Below are 17,144 nucleotides of genomic sequence, written 5' to 3'. Positions count from 1 at the left end.
TCTTTTATTGTTATTGTTTTATTTACCTTTTATAGCATAAAAAACTAATTTATGCCTTACCAACATGATTTTTCATGGCTGTTTATTTAAAAACTAAAAACGCAACAACCCAAAAGGTTTTTCTTCAAAGTTGTGAGTTAACAAAACTACGGGTGCCTGGGGATGCAATATAATTATTTAAACAGAAGCTCCTTTAAATGTCATCCGACAGAGCAGCTAATTGTTGATGGGAAAAGCCACTGTCACACATTGTTTGTTGTAAACTCAACATGTCTGCCAGGACAGATTTATTCCCCCGGGATCATTGATCGAAACCCGTGGTGAATATTCAGTCATGCTGACCCTGAAAGTGGGACGATTTGAACAGACGTTTGTTTAAATAATTCAGTCAATTTTAAAAACATGAAGTGCTTTAAGCACAAAGCCAGTACCAGCTTTGTATTTAAAACACTTCATGTTTTTTTTTTAAAAAAAGAAGTAAACGGATCAAAATGATAATGATGCATTAACAATAGGGTTCTGACTGCGATGAAAAATGAAAGCCGCAGCTGCCATAATAAAATATGTATGCCATATGTCTGCATGTGCAAAGGTGTGGTGCACTCCATCAGCTGGAAAGCACCAACTATTATAAGAAGAACAATATTAATCTGTGCAGAAGTGGCTCCCTCACTCCCCATGCGACCGAACCGAACACTTCTGAGCTCCAAACTGAATAATTCTTCAGAGATAAAGAGGCTGCCACAACAAAAGTAAAAGAGTAAATGTTTTAAACTGTTGCAGAGCCTGTAGATGAGACAAACAGCTGCTCAACAGGGATAGCGGACAGCGATGTAATATCTGGGTTCACATTTGGTGAGTGCACTCAGATCCAAATGTAGGTGAAGAAAACAGAGCATGAATCATTAACACACAACGCTGCCTCACGAGTATTACACAACGAGTGAATCTGCAATCAAGAAAGGTCCTGCAGCATCCAAATGAAATGGGGACAATTTTGAATAAATTAGACTGTTTTTAAAACAGGAAATCACCTCCAGCAGCAGCTGTCCCATGGGAGGACAAGATACGATTGGGCATCAGCTGCCCTGAACTCCTAATTACAACTGATGCTCAATAAATGGAACGCAGACACACACGTGCACACACACAGACAGCTGATTTTAAAGGAAAACAGAAGTCATCTGTTGAATAGAGAGCATTAACAAAACTTGAGTAAATACGGCTGGATATAATGTGGTGACAAGAATAATAAAAGCATTTTTAAAAAACATGCATCAGAACAAAGTAGTAGAAAAACTCCCTCATCACAAACAGGAGATGGAGTACATTCAGTTCACCGCACAAAAACACCACATCAAATTACATAACACACCCCAGCTGGTTGGAAACGCAGCGCAGAAATCAGCCGTGTGAAGACGCCGTGAAGGACAGGCTGGCGTCCAGCACGGAGCAGAGCAGCAAACTTAACTCACACAGAGTGGCCGCTGAACGTCAGGGAAGTCCGGACAGAGACCTGCGCTCGGACTGATGACTCACAGGCTGCCCCCCCCCCCCCCCTCCTCCCTCCCTCCTCCTCCTTGTCCCTCCCTCCTCCTCCTTGTCCCTCCCTGTGCTCACTTATCTCCTCTGTCTCTCCTGGTCCACTCAGTCGCTGCTCCTCGCCAGTCGTTCACCTGCTGGCCTCACTCTCAGCTCCTCGAACTGTTGTATGTTCTCCCACCGAGCATCCTCTCTGATTCTCCTCCCTCCCTCCCACTCAGTGCCTCCACCCTCTCCCTCTCCCTCTGTCTCTCTCTCTCACACACACACAAATCTGCATCCTTTAGTTGGCGCTTCCTCCATTTCTAGGCTCTTTGTCTGCTCTGCAGCTCACATGTCCGAAACCCGAAGCTCTACACTACACTCCTCGCCCTCTAACACTTACCATTACCTTTATCCTCCTTCAAAGGAGGAGACCCTAATACCTCCTCCCTCCACTTTAGAGGGAACTACTGAATCCCTGCTGCTCTGAAAGAGAAAGCAGGGATTATTAGGGTAAAGGGGCTACAATCCCACATTGTCTCATGAGCTCACTAGGGCTGTTGCCAGGGCAACTAACATCAGCTACACATTAAAAAAAAAAACCTACACTTGAACATTCGTGTTCACAATAACATGACCCGAACTGGTGATTATGTTCAACGCTGAGCTCCCAAAGGTGAACAGTCATTGTAGCTTCCCTAAAGCTCATTGTGCAGGAAGAGAAAGCCTGAGTGGAAAGCTTTTTAATTACTGTAATGAGTCTCATGAAATCCCTTGTGAGTGTGTGTGTGTTTCCTCCACTAATCTGACATCCACAACTCCCAACGGACCCCCTCACTTATGTCACCACCGGTGCCTTTTTCATGCTATGTCTTTTTCTTCGTACTGCTCCTCGGGCGGCCTCTTAAAGTCTGTACCTGAGCCGAGATTGAGCTTGTGTGTGCGCTGTTCGTGTCAGACATGAGGAGATAATAAGGGATTACAGCACAGAACTCATACTGTGCTCTATTAAGTGTTGTGTACGATAACAAACAATCCTTGCATCAGACAAAACTTGCCAGGAAACTGAAGCAGACTATAAAAGTGTCCAGTTTCCTAAGCTTTTTAGAGATGACCTGTAAAGCAATAATATCTGTTTGTCTTTATTTCCAAGCCTTCACCAAAAAATAGTATAAAAAAACCAAGAAGATCAAACCAGGAGTTCCAGGTTGTTTGGAAAATTAAAATGCCAAATGTGAGTGCTGTGTCAATAAATCTCAGATAAAAACATATGATCTGATAAGAGCTGATACGGTTTAAATGTTCTGCCTAAAATCTGATTAACTTGAAGTGGAATTTTACCAAGAATCACTGAAGCAAGTTTAAATAGAAGCAGTGTATTTACTGGAAGTCTAGGACCCCCTGAACATTGAACATGTTCATTAAATATTAAATAATAGTAGAACAGAAAAGTTTGAAGCACGTAGACCTTTACGTTTCTCTCATGTGGATGGTTGGTTTTCGATTGATAGTGCTCCTCCCTCCATCACTGTCCTGTGCACAATCCCAGAGTTAATCCCTTCCAGCTGACCCTACGCTGCCAGGGATTCCCATCCCATTACCCTCCTGAAATGGCCTGTGGTTGATCCCCTCTGCTGCCAAAGCACCACTTCCTTTGAGATTTACTGTTCTCCCAAAGTTTCCTTTTCCCTATCCACTACCCCCTCTCCTCACCTCTCATTTTCAGCTCTTGAACAGCTATTTCTCAAACAAAAGAAGTGTTTGATAATCCAATGTCCTTTCAGACAAGTTCAAATCATGCAAACGCTCCTAATTCCTAAAGGATTAGGGACAACCAAAAGAGTCAGCTTTATGTGTTCATTGTTTATCAGCTTTCACTGATACATTTGAAATTTCATAAGAAATAAAATGAGGTCAGCAGTGTAATAAAAGTGAAGGAAGAATTGTGCAACCAACCAGAGATCCCAAAAGGCAGTAAACTGGTTTAAGAAGCCAATGATCCAACCATCCATTTTTATACGCTTATTTGTGTAGGTAACAGGTCCAGAAGGGAAACCCAGACATCCCCCTCCACAGCGACATTCTCCAGTTCCTCCTGGGGCATCCAAATGTAATCCCAGGCCAGAAAGAATATATAATCCCTCCAGTGAGTTCTGGGTCTGCCCTGGAGTCTCCTGCTAGTGGTATGTGTCTGGAAAGCCTCCAGAGGGAGGTGTCCAGGAGACATCCTAATCAGATGCCTGAACCACCTCAACTGACTCATTTTGATCCAGAGGAGCAGCGGGACAACTCCAAGCTCCCCCTCCCTGTAGGAGGGAGTTCTTAAGCTTATCTCTAAGGCTGAGCCTGAGGTTCATTTCAGCTACTTCTATCTAGGACCTTATTTTTTTTTCTGTCATGACCATATGAGGGTTGGAACAAAGATAGACCAGGAAATTGAAAACTTTGTCTTTGGGCTCAGTTTCTTCTTTACCACAACAGACTGGAGCAACATCCTCATTACTATAAAGTATATATTACTATAAAGTATATACACAGAGAGGCCCTGATCCATCAGTCCATCTCCCGATCCACTGTGCCATTACTGTCATAGTTTTGGTATTTTCAGTTTGTTGTTTTGATTATTGTCTTGTTTCAGTTTAGTTTTTCCTGTTCATGTTTGCTGTCACTATTCACTCCTTCCCAGTCACTCTTTTGCCCCTGATTATCTGCCACGCCCATCTCCACCTGTAAGTCATTGTAATCACTCACCTGTGCCCACTTCCCATAATTATCCCCTGTGCATATAACCTGGTCATTTTCTCTCACACACCACTGGATCATTCCGCTTTGTCTGCTCTTTGCCATGCCATGTCTTGCCTTGCATCTAGTTTTTTGGATTTTGTTATTGTTAGTTTTGCTGCCTCGTTAGCCCTTTTGTTTTTGTCTGTTTATTTAAGTTAATAAATTAGTCTTCATTATTTTACATCATGAGTCTGCGTTCTGGGTTCGCTGCCATCTCTCCGTCTTCTGACAATTACTTAAAAACAAGACTCCCAGATATTTGAACTCCTCCCCTTACGGCAAAGAATCACTCCCAACCTGGAGGGAGCATTCAACCTTTTTCTGGTTGAGAACCATGGCCTCAGACTTGAGGGAGCTGACTCTAATTCTTAACTGCTTCACACTTGGACAAAAACTGCCCATGTGCATGCTAAAGGTCATGGCCCGAAGACACCAACAGGACCACATCATCTGCAAAAAGCAGAGATGAGTCCCTGAGATTCCAAAACCAGACACCGCCTTATCTGCAACGGCACCTTGACATCCTGTTCATGAATCCCACATACAGGACTGGAGACAAGAGGCAGCCATGGCGGAGTCCTACCTACACTGAGAATGAGCTTGACTTTGTGTTTAGGATGCAGACATAGCTCTCGCTTTGTTTATCCAGGGACCAGATACCCTTTAAAAGTGACCCGGGCACCCCCACAGAATGCCTCAGGTCTAAGGCCTTCTCCAGAGCCTCTCAGCAACTCAGAAAGGAAGAAGATCTGGTCCTCTGTCCCATGACTTGGATTGAACCCACACAGCTGCTCTTGAAACTGAGGTTTGAAAATTGGCCAGAGCCTGCATTTAATCGGTCAATCAGTCCTATTTTCCAGAACTCCAGTAATAGACCTTCTGTACCACAGTAACACGTCAGAAGAGTTTTAGCAGACAAGACAGCAGAAAAACTGAATGGAAAATTTATTTTATTTAACACATTATTTAGCACATCTCTCCCTGTAGTTGAGATTTAACTAGTCTTAATAAGAGGACAAGAATTGGGGAAGTGGAAACATAGGTAACAAACTAAAATAGTAAAACTCAAAAATCTAGCAGTATATGAATGCACCATTCCAGCAGTTTTATGTCCTTGACTTAAACATAAAAGCAAAAAATGCATAATGTTTCAAAAATATTCTTTTATAGCTATGAGCAAGACAGACATTAAAACATCCTACCTTTATTCACCACAAACTCTTATTTAATACAGATTGGTACAAATTTTGTGGGTGAAATTTTCAAATTTCATCATCTAAGACTAAAAGCTTTATTTTAGATTCTGTGTGCTACTGCAGCCGAGCCTTAGAAGCTTCCTCCTGCTGTTTTCAGATGTGTTAAAGCTGCCTCGCCTCTCTCTTAAACAAATTACCTGGGTTTAATCAGGTCATTTGCAAGGCAAACAGGAGTGACAGCCGCATTCGAACTTGCGAGGTAACTTTATGTCCCCATCATGGTTTCTCTGCAGCTCACCTGAGCCCTGCTGCGATTGGGATTGTTACTGTGTTTATAATTAAGCTGCCTTTTGGCAAGGCAATTAAATTATATGGGATATAAATTATACCAAATGTGAAAGCCAAGCATGTTTACGTCAAAGGACTTTTTAAAAGTTGGAACACCAAGAAAATCAGTAATTTCTTTTATGCAAACCACCACTTTTAAGTTAATTTTGCAACAACCTAAAAGTTGTTTATTTTTTATGGTATATTTGTACTTCTTTCTGTAGGACACTCTCAAAATGTCTCCATCAGGGGACTTGAAAGACTGAAAATCCTTCAACTAGCTCCATTTTGTGCACAAGAAATGGATGTTTCTTAATCATGTTGATCTACTGAATCAGTTCCTAACCTCTAAAAAAATCATGCTTATTAAGCAGATATGTCAGAGAACAGTAGGGGTGTGACAGTATGTATAAATCACGGCTTGGTTCACACTTCAGTTTTTGGGTCACAGAAAAAAAGAAACAAATTTAAAATGTTTTTTTTTTCTCTCCCAATTTAATTTAAGGAGACAATAACTCTCCCAGAAGCAGAGTCAGAAAAACAAACCACCCTGATGAGTATGGAGGCTCCAAAATAGCAGGTCATGTACGGCAAGATTTGTCAAACGGTAATATCACTATAAAATAAAATAAAAAAAATAAAACCATTATAGTGTACTGTCTTGTTTATCCATTTTGAACTTTAAACAGTTTAAAGGGCAATGTGTCAAATAAAAAAGTCTGATAAACTTAAAAAATGAAAGGTTTTTTTCTTTTGTTCCAAAAAAACATGCAAAAACAGTGTTTGTTTCAATTAATTTGAGTTAAACTTAAAATGCAATACAAAATTGAATAAATGGTAAATGGACTGTACTTAAATAGCAAATTTCTAGCTAACTGGGCTATTCAAAGGGCTTTACAACACAATCTGTGCCCTCATTTATCCATCCACACAAAACCATACAACACTCTGCTACATCTTCACAAAGCTAATCTGAATAAGTCATTCTGCAGAGTTTAATCAGTGCTTTAGATCACATTCATACACCGATGGGGCACATCAAAGGCAAAGAGGGATTCAGTGTCTTGCTTAGGGACACTTTAACATGTGACTCCTGCCAGGAATTGAACCTCCAACCTCCAACTCTCTCATTGAAGGACAACTGCTCTAACCACTGAGCCACAGCTGCCCAATGACCCTGGAATGTGAAAATGCAAAATTTAAAAATCTCACACCTAGTTTCTCAGCTAAATCAATGCTAGCACACTGTTCACATCGTGCTTATTACACCTGATGGAGTACTTAATAGCTTTTATTCAATGCCTGAGGGCAGAGAGAAAATTATGACCCATTTGGCTTTCCATATGGCCATTTCTCCACGTCCACTGCAGCTGTGAAAACTTTTCCACACAGCTGAGTAAAAAACAAACAGGTCTTCAGGGCTCCTGTGTTTCAGCTGAACTAGACAGTCTTGCTTTGGTTTGGCAAAGAATGCTTTAGATAGCATCTTCTACTCTTTTTTTGTTGTTAGCAAAAAGCAACAGAAAAAACATGTAAACACACTTGTGGATGACAATGGTGATTTCTTGTGACCAACATATTCATCTGATTATACAAACTGGAAAACCCTGATCTGAAGACTGTACAAATACTGGTACTAATGCCTAATAGTGATGCATCCTTCAACAAATCTCTACCCATTCTCTACAAATACCACAGTCACTTACTGCAGCCCAGAGGTTCTGTTTTAAGATCATGTTTTCACTTGTTTGTTTCTAAAGTACATCAGCTTTGCATGGACATCATTTGCAAACTTTGAAAGCTGGGAAGAAGGATGCAGGAAGGGTATTTTCTTCATTAATCTGTCATGAAAGTCACATTTGCACAGCTGTGGAAGCACAGAACAGCCAATCTTCCTAAAAGTCTTTTGGAGTCACTGGGATTTTGATGTACTTTATTATTATTTTTTAGCAATTTTGGAAGCATTTCTCTCTGAAAGTTTTTATGACTTTTCAGGGCTGAACTTATCCATTTCCTAATTGGATAGGGAACTGAGGGCACAGGTACCTTAAACACTTTGCTATCTTCCTGTAGCCCACTTCTGTTTTGAAGACATCAATTACTTTAATTTTCAGAGTGCTTGGCTGCCTCTTAAAGGAGCATATTGCTGCTGAATGTTGAGGTAAGGTTTGAGGAAACAGATAATTTATAAAGATTCAACATCTCCATCACCTTGCTCTTTTTAAAGTGCTAAGTATTATAGACAATAAAATATCTGTGGTGTTTTTATTGATTTTTCGATGGCAGCAGTTCCAATCGCACGTGGTCATATTTACTGAGCACTAAAAGGCCCAGAAAAACACGTTTTTGAATAAAGTATGATGACTGTCTCACTAGGTTCTGTTTTTCAGAGTGTCTTTCACGCAATGTCCTCGTGCAGGTTTTCTTGGACACTACTTTCTTTAAGACATAGTCAAACAGATGTTGCCTGTTAGTCAAGAGAAGGTCGCTAGATTATCTTTTTTGTGACTGATATACCAATTATCCAGGCAGTGCACATGCCTCGTGGAAATCAAGAAAAACTATTGCAAATTATCTGATTGTGTGATATTTTACTCTCCAGTGGCAGGTATGTTCAATAAACAGGCTCCATGAGTGAACATACGCACCCCCAAGGACATATAGTCAAAGATATATAGGTCAATAAACAGATGGGGCGAAGCCATCCCCTGTCCCTTCAATATTTGTCTTCTAAAACAGTAGATACTGTAGCTCCAACAAAATTTATGCAGGTAAAGAGCTGAACATTAAGAAAATAACAGTGAAAGGCTGCAAAAGTCAGATAACATAAAAAGCAAATGTCCAGTCTAACTTGCCTTGCACTTATCACAACCTTCAACAGCCTGCTGTCACCTGAGTTTCATGTTTTTTCAGACATCTTGCGCAGCTGGTGCTGAATGATGGATGACATGCTAGGATTTGGATTACTGAGATGGGCAGAACCAGGGGCGAGCTTGTCACTCCCGCACTATATTTGGTCGGACAGCAGGAGGCTCGCAGGGAGACAGTCTAGTCTGATCGGCCTTGACAGTTTGCTCTCCCACTACGTCTGCTCTTTCAGAGAACTCGTCTTGACATGCACAGATGAGTGTGCACAAGCGAAGTGACACTCAGCGCGGCTTCATGCCTGCGCCGAGGAGGCAGGGAGAGGACGGCGGAGGGTAAAACCTCCTGGGAAATCAGTGAACAGAAACAGATGAGTGTTTACAGTGACACCTCTTAAGTATTTATGGGCAGAAACAAAGCCGCAGGACTGATGTGAGCTTGGAGTTTAAAAAAGCATAATAACAAAGACTTAAAAATATTTGGGGTAAAAATGCAGAGAAAAACTTTAAATGAGGAGTGAGAAAACAACACAACACACAGGACTTAGTAGTATTTCCCCTGTAACATAAAAAACAACAACATCCAGACAATTTTAAGTTTAAACACACAAGTCAACAAGTTTGAGATTGGCTTCAGCTGATATCAAAAGTAATTGACACAGTTTCTATGTGCATGTGTTGAATTTAGAGGGAAACAGTTCCCAGATAAACTTCCTGTTTTTATGTAAAACAATAAGTGAAACAATGAGTTCAGCAAAGATTTGCATACTGAACAACAAAGCTTATAAAAGTGGAACACGCTTGAAAGATTTTACATATCTCTCTTGTTTCTTTTTCTTTCTGTTCCCTTTTCAGGGATCACCACAGCGAGTCACCCCGCCTCCATCTAAATCTGTCTTCTGTGTCCTCTGTCTTCACTCCAACTACCTCCATGTCCTCTCTGACTGCATCTAATCTTAATTTTAATCTCTCGTTTAACCTTCCTTTTGTGTTTTCAGTCATATTTGACCATTTTAGACATTTTTTCTCTAAAACAAAAAAGGTATTTCTTATGATTTGATTTACATGACTTGTCCAAGACAAGTCAGACAAGATTTACAAGACTCTTGTGACAAGAAGTGAGGCCAGAACCCTGACATGAAGGCTGTTATAAAGAAGAAATGAGTCAGAAGCTGAACACATAATATAATCCAACCCAACAGACAAGTGATAAGGGCCCTGCTGTATACCCTGATCTTTATTCTCACCTGAGAGGAGAGGGCTATTCTCATGTTTGCAAAGTACTTACAAATACCACCACACACTGTCTAACATGTGCACCTGGCAGTCAGAAAATGGAGCATCTGACAGATGGTGGACATTTGATTGTTCTTGCTTTGGTTAGAAATACTGTTGTTGGTATTAATTTGTCTACGTCTCTTTCCTGTCCTGTCCTGTGCAGGCTCGGGATGGACCCCATCCCCAGCCTGATTCTGCTGGAGGTTTCTTCCTGTTTAAAGGAACCAACATGCTGCTCAGGATGGGAGATTGCTCCAAAGTGAAGTTTTTGTGCAATTTGCTGGCTTTCTTATATAAGCAAGTTTTACTAATTGGCAATTCATATCTTGTATTATAGTTGGACTGAATTGACTATAATTCAATTTGAATTTGACTTGAATGGACTTGTTTCATTTTAGTTGTTGTTGTTGTATGGTGCCCTGATATGATTTTTGTTGTGAATTGGCACTATATAAATAAACTGAACTGAATGTCCGAATGATTCGTAGGTCAGAGTAAAGTGGTTTAACAAAAAAAATAATTATAATTCTTCTGAAAATGATTAGGTACTGAATTGAAAATGAGTGGAAAAAGCAGACAAAATGTAAAGAAAACCTTCTGAAAACCTGAAAAAAACTCAAAAGATTGCAAAATAACCCAATTCCTTGGACGAAAAATATAGATTTTTGCCATCTGTAATATGGTAATGTGGTACAATATGAAAAAAAAGTAGTTTTATGACTTAGAGTCCTTTTGCTTTATTATGACACTCAGAACAAAGATTAATACTACCTTTACAGTTTTTTTAACTCTAGTCTGAACTCTTCTTTTCCTGGGTGGAGTTCAAATGTTAAGCTCCGTCTTGCAGGAAGGTCAGGTGTGCTCAAGCATGGATAAGACAGAGGCGTCAGCAGCCCAGTTGTTTAAAAGAATGATCTGGGAGTTACACAACGAGCAGCCTACTCCAGTAATCCATCATGCTTCAGGGACAGAGAGTCGGAGTGCACTTTGTGTCTGGAGCTACAGCATGTTCACATGTGGAAGAGAGAAAAGGGGAAGAGGCTCTTACAGGACGTCTCAGCGTGGCCATTATCCAGACTGACCTTCGTCTCCCATTTCCTCCCATCAAGGGAGCTTAGCAAGACAGGATTACAACCAATTACAAGCCTCCCCAGAGAGCATGAAAACAGGGCCGAGGATCATCTATTTATTGTGTATGACCCACCAGATGGAGGATGGTCATTTAACATTTAATCAACTCCAAGAACCGAACAATTCCTGACAGTAAATACGTGTAACAGATTAGGAGCCATTACCCACTGAGTACAGCATTCAGAGTTTTTATTACCTCTTTGTACTCAAAAAAATGCGACAGCAGATAATAAAACAAGATAATCCGATATTGTAGCCTATTTGGCTTGGAATTGTTGCCATGCACAGAGCAAAAGTGTCATAAAGTTTAGAAAGCAGAGCACTTTGTTGGATTGTACATCTTAGCTCACTTTTCTACAGCAATTCTCTGTTATAACATGTTCAGAATACAATAACTGTAATATACGAGCCTTTGATTTGTAATATTGTCAGTCCAGGACGAGCTTTTAGAAACGATTCTGTCTTTATGGGAACAAAAACCAATGATATTAGTTTATAACTCTGGAAATAAATGATAATTTCAATGTTTTTCTATGAATACAACAACAATCTGTAGGAAAGGATTCATGTGTCCTTCAACGTTATTATTTATCTCTATAGTTGTGAAAAGTCACAAAACAACACTGATTTAGATTCACTACTTAAGACATTTCTTTAATTCGTCTCTGCGTGTGTGGAAGAGATTTGATATCTTATGTAACATGTTGGTGAAAGCAGATTCCCCTCCCCCTCACATTTTCTCTGTTTGCGATTTGTTCAGTTTATATTACAATTTTTTATTTGGACTTTGTCAATAAATTACCTTTACTTCCAGCGTTTGTGTTTTACCCCTGGTACAAGGAGAAAAGATGACATCTGAGCGTCTCATCCCGCTCTGCTGTCGGTGTCACTCACACTCTGAAGTGTCCTTGTTGTTGGGCATATGTAGGTCACGTTTACAGAAGAAAAACACTTCTTCCCTCGAAGTGCGACTGAGTTTAGGCTTTAAAGCTTTCAAGCACATGAAACAATTTAAATTGTTTCTAAAATTGTTCTGGATTCCCACACTATATCCTTTAGCTCCAAAAGGGTTGATTACAGTAAGAAAATAACAAAGTCTAAATATATTTTGTACAGGATTTCTAAAATATTTAAAGTATTATATAGTATATTACTTATAGTAAGTATATTTAAAGTTTGTTCTAATCTTTTTGTGATAATTTAGACATAAATATCAATAAGGTTTATATTTTTATTTTGTAAATTCAGTGCACATTTTTGCACTAAGAATTGTTTATATAGGGGGACTAATAATTTATAAAACCTTTAACTCAGCACTTATTGAGTTCAGTGATACTTTTGTAAACTGATTGCATATAATATGAGAGTGCACCCCTTAATAAGGCCATAAGCTAAAAAAAATCTATTGCAGTAATTATGTCACGAATTTTGTTTTTGAAAAAGTACAAATGTTTTGGCAATATAAAAGTAAGACTACTGGATGGTGCAAAGACAGCGTTAAAGTAAATTGGGCCATTTTAGCTTCAATAAATGACATCTAGTAGTATCTTCCTGGTTTACCGAATTTGGCATCACAGTAAATTAACTTATGGAATAAAATGATAAATACTGAAAGGGGAAAAAAGAAGCCATTATTTAATATTTTTTATTGTTTTGAAGAGTCTACCAAATTATGAAACAAAACTGTTTTGTTTGTAAGGTTACATAAGGAATGGTAATCACCCTATATTAGTCCTAAGTTCAATTTGTTCAGCCAGTTTTCATTGTTTTGCATTGCAACACTTAATATAAGCCTCTGCCACGCACAAATAAACTTCAGACTGATCAAAACTATAGATTAATATTAACCAGGTTGTAGCAAGTGTGTAAGATCAGGTATTGTGATTAGCTGAATGATGTGATGAAGGTTTGATGCATGGTGTGTGTTGATGGATTGTAGGTATTTAATGACTCTAAACAATATGTGGTTCTTTTCAGAAAGGGTTGTTTCTTGAAGCTTTACGTCAGACATATGGGAGCTCTTTTGTGTGTGGATCAATTTGTTCTTTGTGGATTGTATTTTAAGTTGTGACACAGTGAAAAAGGTCTAACAAATTTTACCCAGCAGTGTTTTCTGAGTTCAAATGAGATGTCCGAGCATGACTCTTATCATCCCACTTTTCTTCTCTGATGAAAAGCAGACGTGACGATCGCTCTTCATTGTGTCATCTCATCCAAGTCGGTTCTTTTATCCTTCCTCCTCCTCCTCCTCCTCACACTCGCAACTCTTTTATCAGCGCCAGAGCCGTTCTGAGTCCTGGTTTAGATCTACTTCTTCATCTTTATTTTTGCTGCAGTCTTTATTGTCTTCTTTACAAAAGGCACGGTGATTATGTCTGAAGCTGCGGCAAACTAGGCCAGCAGCTGAGTAATGCGGGGCCTGGCTGTTCCTGATCCTCGTGTGTCTGTCTTCCAGCGGGAAGGTGTGACAATGGCATGCTGAAGAACTGCTCACTCGGCAACAGTCAGGCAGAACGAGGGCCAGCCACTCACGCCGCCTCACCTGAAGCTTTTGGAAACGGAGCGGCGTATCTGTAGTGTCAGGAGGTGTCTGTGCTCACATCCCTGTCTGCCTCCATGTGCCACACACGCGACACGCTGCAGAGACGGACTGACTGTCTGTCGCCCCACTGCTGCCCATCTGCTCTGCCTTTTCACAGCCTCATTCATCTTACTTACACCCTAGTAGGTGGACAGATCCACACGTTTGAACATCACAAGGATGGGCTGTCATACTGAACAGCACAACAGAGAGCCACAAGCTTCATAAACTTCAAGTCATTGTTTTGTTTCTTTTTAAACTGGCGCTCAAACAAAATAATAGATTTTTTTAGCTTATGGCCTTATTAAGGGGTGCACTCCTATATTATATTCAATCAATCAATCAATCAACATTTTATTAAAGACACACAAATCGTTCCATATGAAAAATAAAAATAAAATAAAATAAAAGTAAATTTAAAAAAAATAAAAGGCAATAATCACAAATACAGGTCACTGATTTGCAGTATGTTTTAAAAAGAGCCACTTTTACCGAGACAGAACACATCCTAAACTTGCGTACAAGCATGTTGGCTTGAGCATACATTAGGCGTCGTTGTCTACATATGTCCACGTCATCAGCCAGATCACCAGTTATATCATGTCCCAGATATTTAACAGCAGTGCACACTTTAAGAACAACACCAGTTAAGGTGAAAACAGGAAGTACCAACTTCTGATCCGCCTTCAATTTTATAATCATAATGTTACTTTTCAGTGCATTAAACATAATGTCATACTCCTGACCATATCGTGAGCAGGTCCTCAGTAGTTGTTGAAGACCAGCACTACAAGGACTAAAAATAACCAATATATTGACAAGAACATAAAGGGAAATACTCACCAAATGCCTCTGGCCTTGGAGAATGTCTTGTCCACTCTGAAAAATAGCACAAAACATAAACTATTATACTTTTACAGCTGTTACTTTGTCTTTTCTTCATGTGAATCTCTCTAAAAATAACTCATTTTGACTGAATCTACTTATTTGAATGGATTCTTTGAAAAATTTGCTTACAAAACTGATCTTGAATCCAACTTATTGATAACTAGAACCCATCAGCAGCATGATAGTTGCTTGAATTTAAATGAACTCTACATTCAGAAGTAGTTTCCTTTACTCGCATTTGCTTGAAAGCTTGATTTAGAAACAAGTAATAGTGCAGAGGGGATCGTTGGACACCCTTTCCGTTTTGCAAAAAGCCCAGTGAAACGAGAGAGGGCGGTTACGCAGGAAGCTGGATTGCCCTGAAATAACTCCTGCCATCTGTTGAAGCAGCATTTCCAAGGATGAAAGAATGATTATGAGCCTGATTTCTTTTGGAAACAAAATGAATCTTATCCTGGTTTGGATCCTTGTTATGTCATTACTCACTGTCAGTCAAGAAAATCATCTGCTCCCGAATCAGACTCTAACTCTCATCTTACTGATTGCTTCTCTGGCCCTTCGCGGCCTCTGTCCCATTTCTGTCTCTTCTTAGAAGCGAACCGCTCAGGTAAATGTCTCAGTCTGTTCCTGAAGGGAACAGAACATTTGAAATTAAGACCTCTGCAATGATCTGCCTCAGAAAATCAGGTCAGGTGAATCGGTGTCCTCCTTAAAGTCCCCACTTAAAACATATCCACATCTGAGAGTCTACCCTGGATTTAATAAAGTTTAATTTTTGTTTGAAGCATTTTTTTTTCCTCCATTCTTGTTTTTTAAAACAAAATGTGTTTTAGCATCATCTTAAAGAAGGCTGTTTCCAATAAAAATGGCCTCTCTGTGTGAGTAAAAGCATGGATTTAGATATGACAATGGTTTTTAAACCGGTCATGTCACCTTTTTTTAAACGTTCTGCTATAGTTTTGTCACTTGTGCATCTTGTTCCCGGCACAATTCCTAATTCTCTCATTTGTTAACAAAATTAAGTAGCAAAATTAGGCTCAAAATGTTTGTATTGTGAGTCATACAGTCATGGCAAAAAGACATTTCACCCTCGTTTAGAGTTTTACATATCAGGACATAATAAAAAGGATCTGGTCTTCACCAGATTCTACATTTATTTAAATCTAACCTCAAGTGTACAAAAACACAGCAGTTTCTACCAAGATGGAAAGGTTGCGTGAAAAACACTTGCCTTGTCAGAAGGATGAAACAGGGAAAGTAGCAGCCAGGTGCTGCTGATCAGATGTATTGATTAAGCGCCTCTGTAGAAGCAGGGCTTTTGTCAGTTTGCAGCTCTGGAGCAAACGGTGTGTTTTAACACAACGCCAAACGGAAAGACAACAGCAGTGACCTTAGAAAAGCAACTGCTGCTGCTCATCAATCTCATAAAGGTCCTTTCCAAACAACTTGGAGTTTATCATTCTACAAAGAGAAAGATTATTCACAAGTGGAAAACTATTAAGTCAGTTTTTATCCTTACCAGGAGATGATGTCCCAGTATATTCACCCCAAAGTCAGACTGTGCAATGAGAAATGACCAAATAAAGTAAATAAATAACAAGACCACTTTCTCAGACTCCATGGGCCTCAGCTAGCAATTAAAGGTTAAAGTTCATGACAGGACAATTAGAAAAAGACTGATCCGCTGTCTTGTTTTGAAGGGCTGCAGGAGAAAGCCTTGTCTCTCGAAAAATAAAAGATGGCTGCACCACTTATGTTTTCAAAGTTGCATCAAGGTTTCTGGAATAATGTCCTTTGGACAGATGAGACCTACGTAGATATAATTACCGGAAATGTTTAGAGAAAACCAAACACAGCATATCAACACAAATGCCTCATACCAATTATCAGCACGGTGGCCTAATGGTTTGGGACCTGGCTACCCTGCAGTCATTAAGCTGACCATAAACTTTTCTGTAGACCAAAGGATTCAAGAGTCAAATGTGAAGCCATCTGTCTGACAGCTGAAGCTTGGACCAAACTGGGTCATGATGCAACAGGATAACAATCCCAAACACAGCAGCTGATCTACAACAGAGTTAGTGAAAATGAAAAGAATCAGGGTGTTGCAATGGTTCAGTCAAAGTCCAAACCTCAGCCTGATTAAAACACTGCGGGGGGATCTTAAGAGAGCTGCGCGGAAACAAATTTCTGCAAAACCTCAATGAACCAAAGCGACGGTGGAAAGAAGAGTGGACCAAAATTCTTCAACTATGACATGAGAGATTGATAGAATCATGCAGACAATGACTACTTCAGGCTTTTGCTGTTAAAGGAGGCTGTAAAAGCTGCTGAATTATTAAACTGTGACATTCATGTTTCTCTGCATGAACATATTTAGGCTGCAATCACTAGAAACAATGGCAACCAGATCATGCAGCGTGAGACGACGCTTCAGATAAAAATGTAGTGACTACGTGCTGCCAGTAGATGGCACTGTGTGTGTAGAAGATACAAATACCTGATGTTTAGGAGGTGACATTTTTAGTATTTTGAGTTTTGTTTTTCCTAAAGATTAGGAAGATAATGATG

General features: G+C 39.7%; 1 protein-coding gene across 15 annotated transcripts in view; it reads right to left on the bottom strand.

The window, feature by feature from the left end:
- Window positions 1-17,144, bottom strand: part of LOC108232028 (rap1 GTPase-activating protein 1) — a 69,000-nt gene that overhangs the window by 27,533 nt on the left and 24,323 nt on the right. For 10 of the 15 annotated variants that reach the window (XR_005233494.1, XM_017409512.3, XM_037976958.1 and 7 more), the window contains exon 2: window positions 14,529-14,564. Coding sequence is in view for 8 of the 15 variants with exons in the window: in XM_037976958.1 (XP_037832886.1) it covers window positions 14,529-14,564 (36 nt within the window). In the remaining 7 variants the exon portion in view is untranslated. Of the gene's footprint in view, window positions 1-1,375; window positions 1,537-1,620; window positions 1,743-14,528; window positions 14,565-17,144 lie in introns of those variants that run through there. The other 5 variants (XM_017409513.3, XM_025004462.2, XM_017409511.3 and 2 more) reach the window with 3 other exon arrangements.

This window comes from Kryptolebias marmoratus, linkage group LG8 (assembly GCF_001649575.2).
Source record: "Kryptolebias marmoratus isolate JLee-2015 linkage group LG8, ASM164957v2, whole genome shotgun sequence".
NCBI lineage: Eukaryota > Metazoa > Chordata > Actinopteri > Cyprinodontiformes > Rivulidae > Kryptolebias > Kryptolebias marmoratus.
The sequence above is the reverse complement of the archived record's forward strand: the minus strand, read 5'-3'. Positions and strand labels throughout refer to the sequence as shown.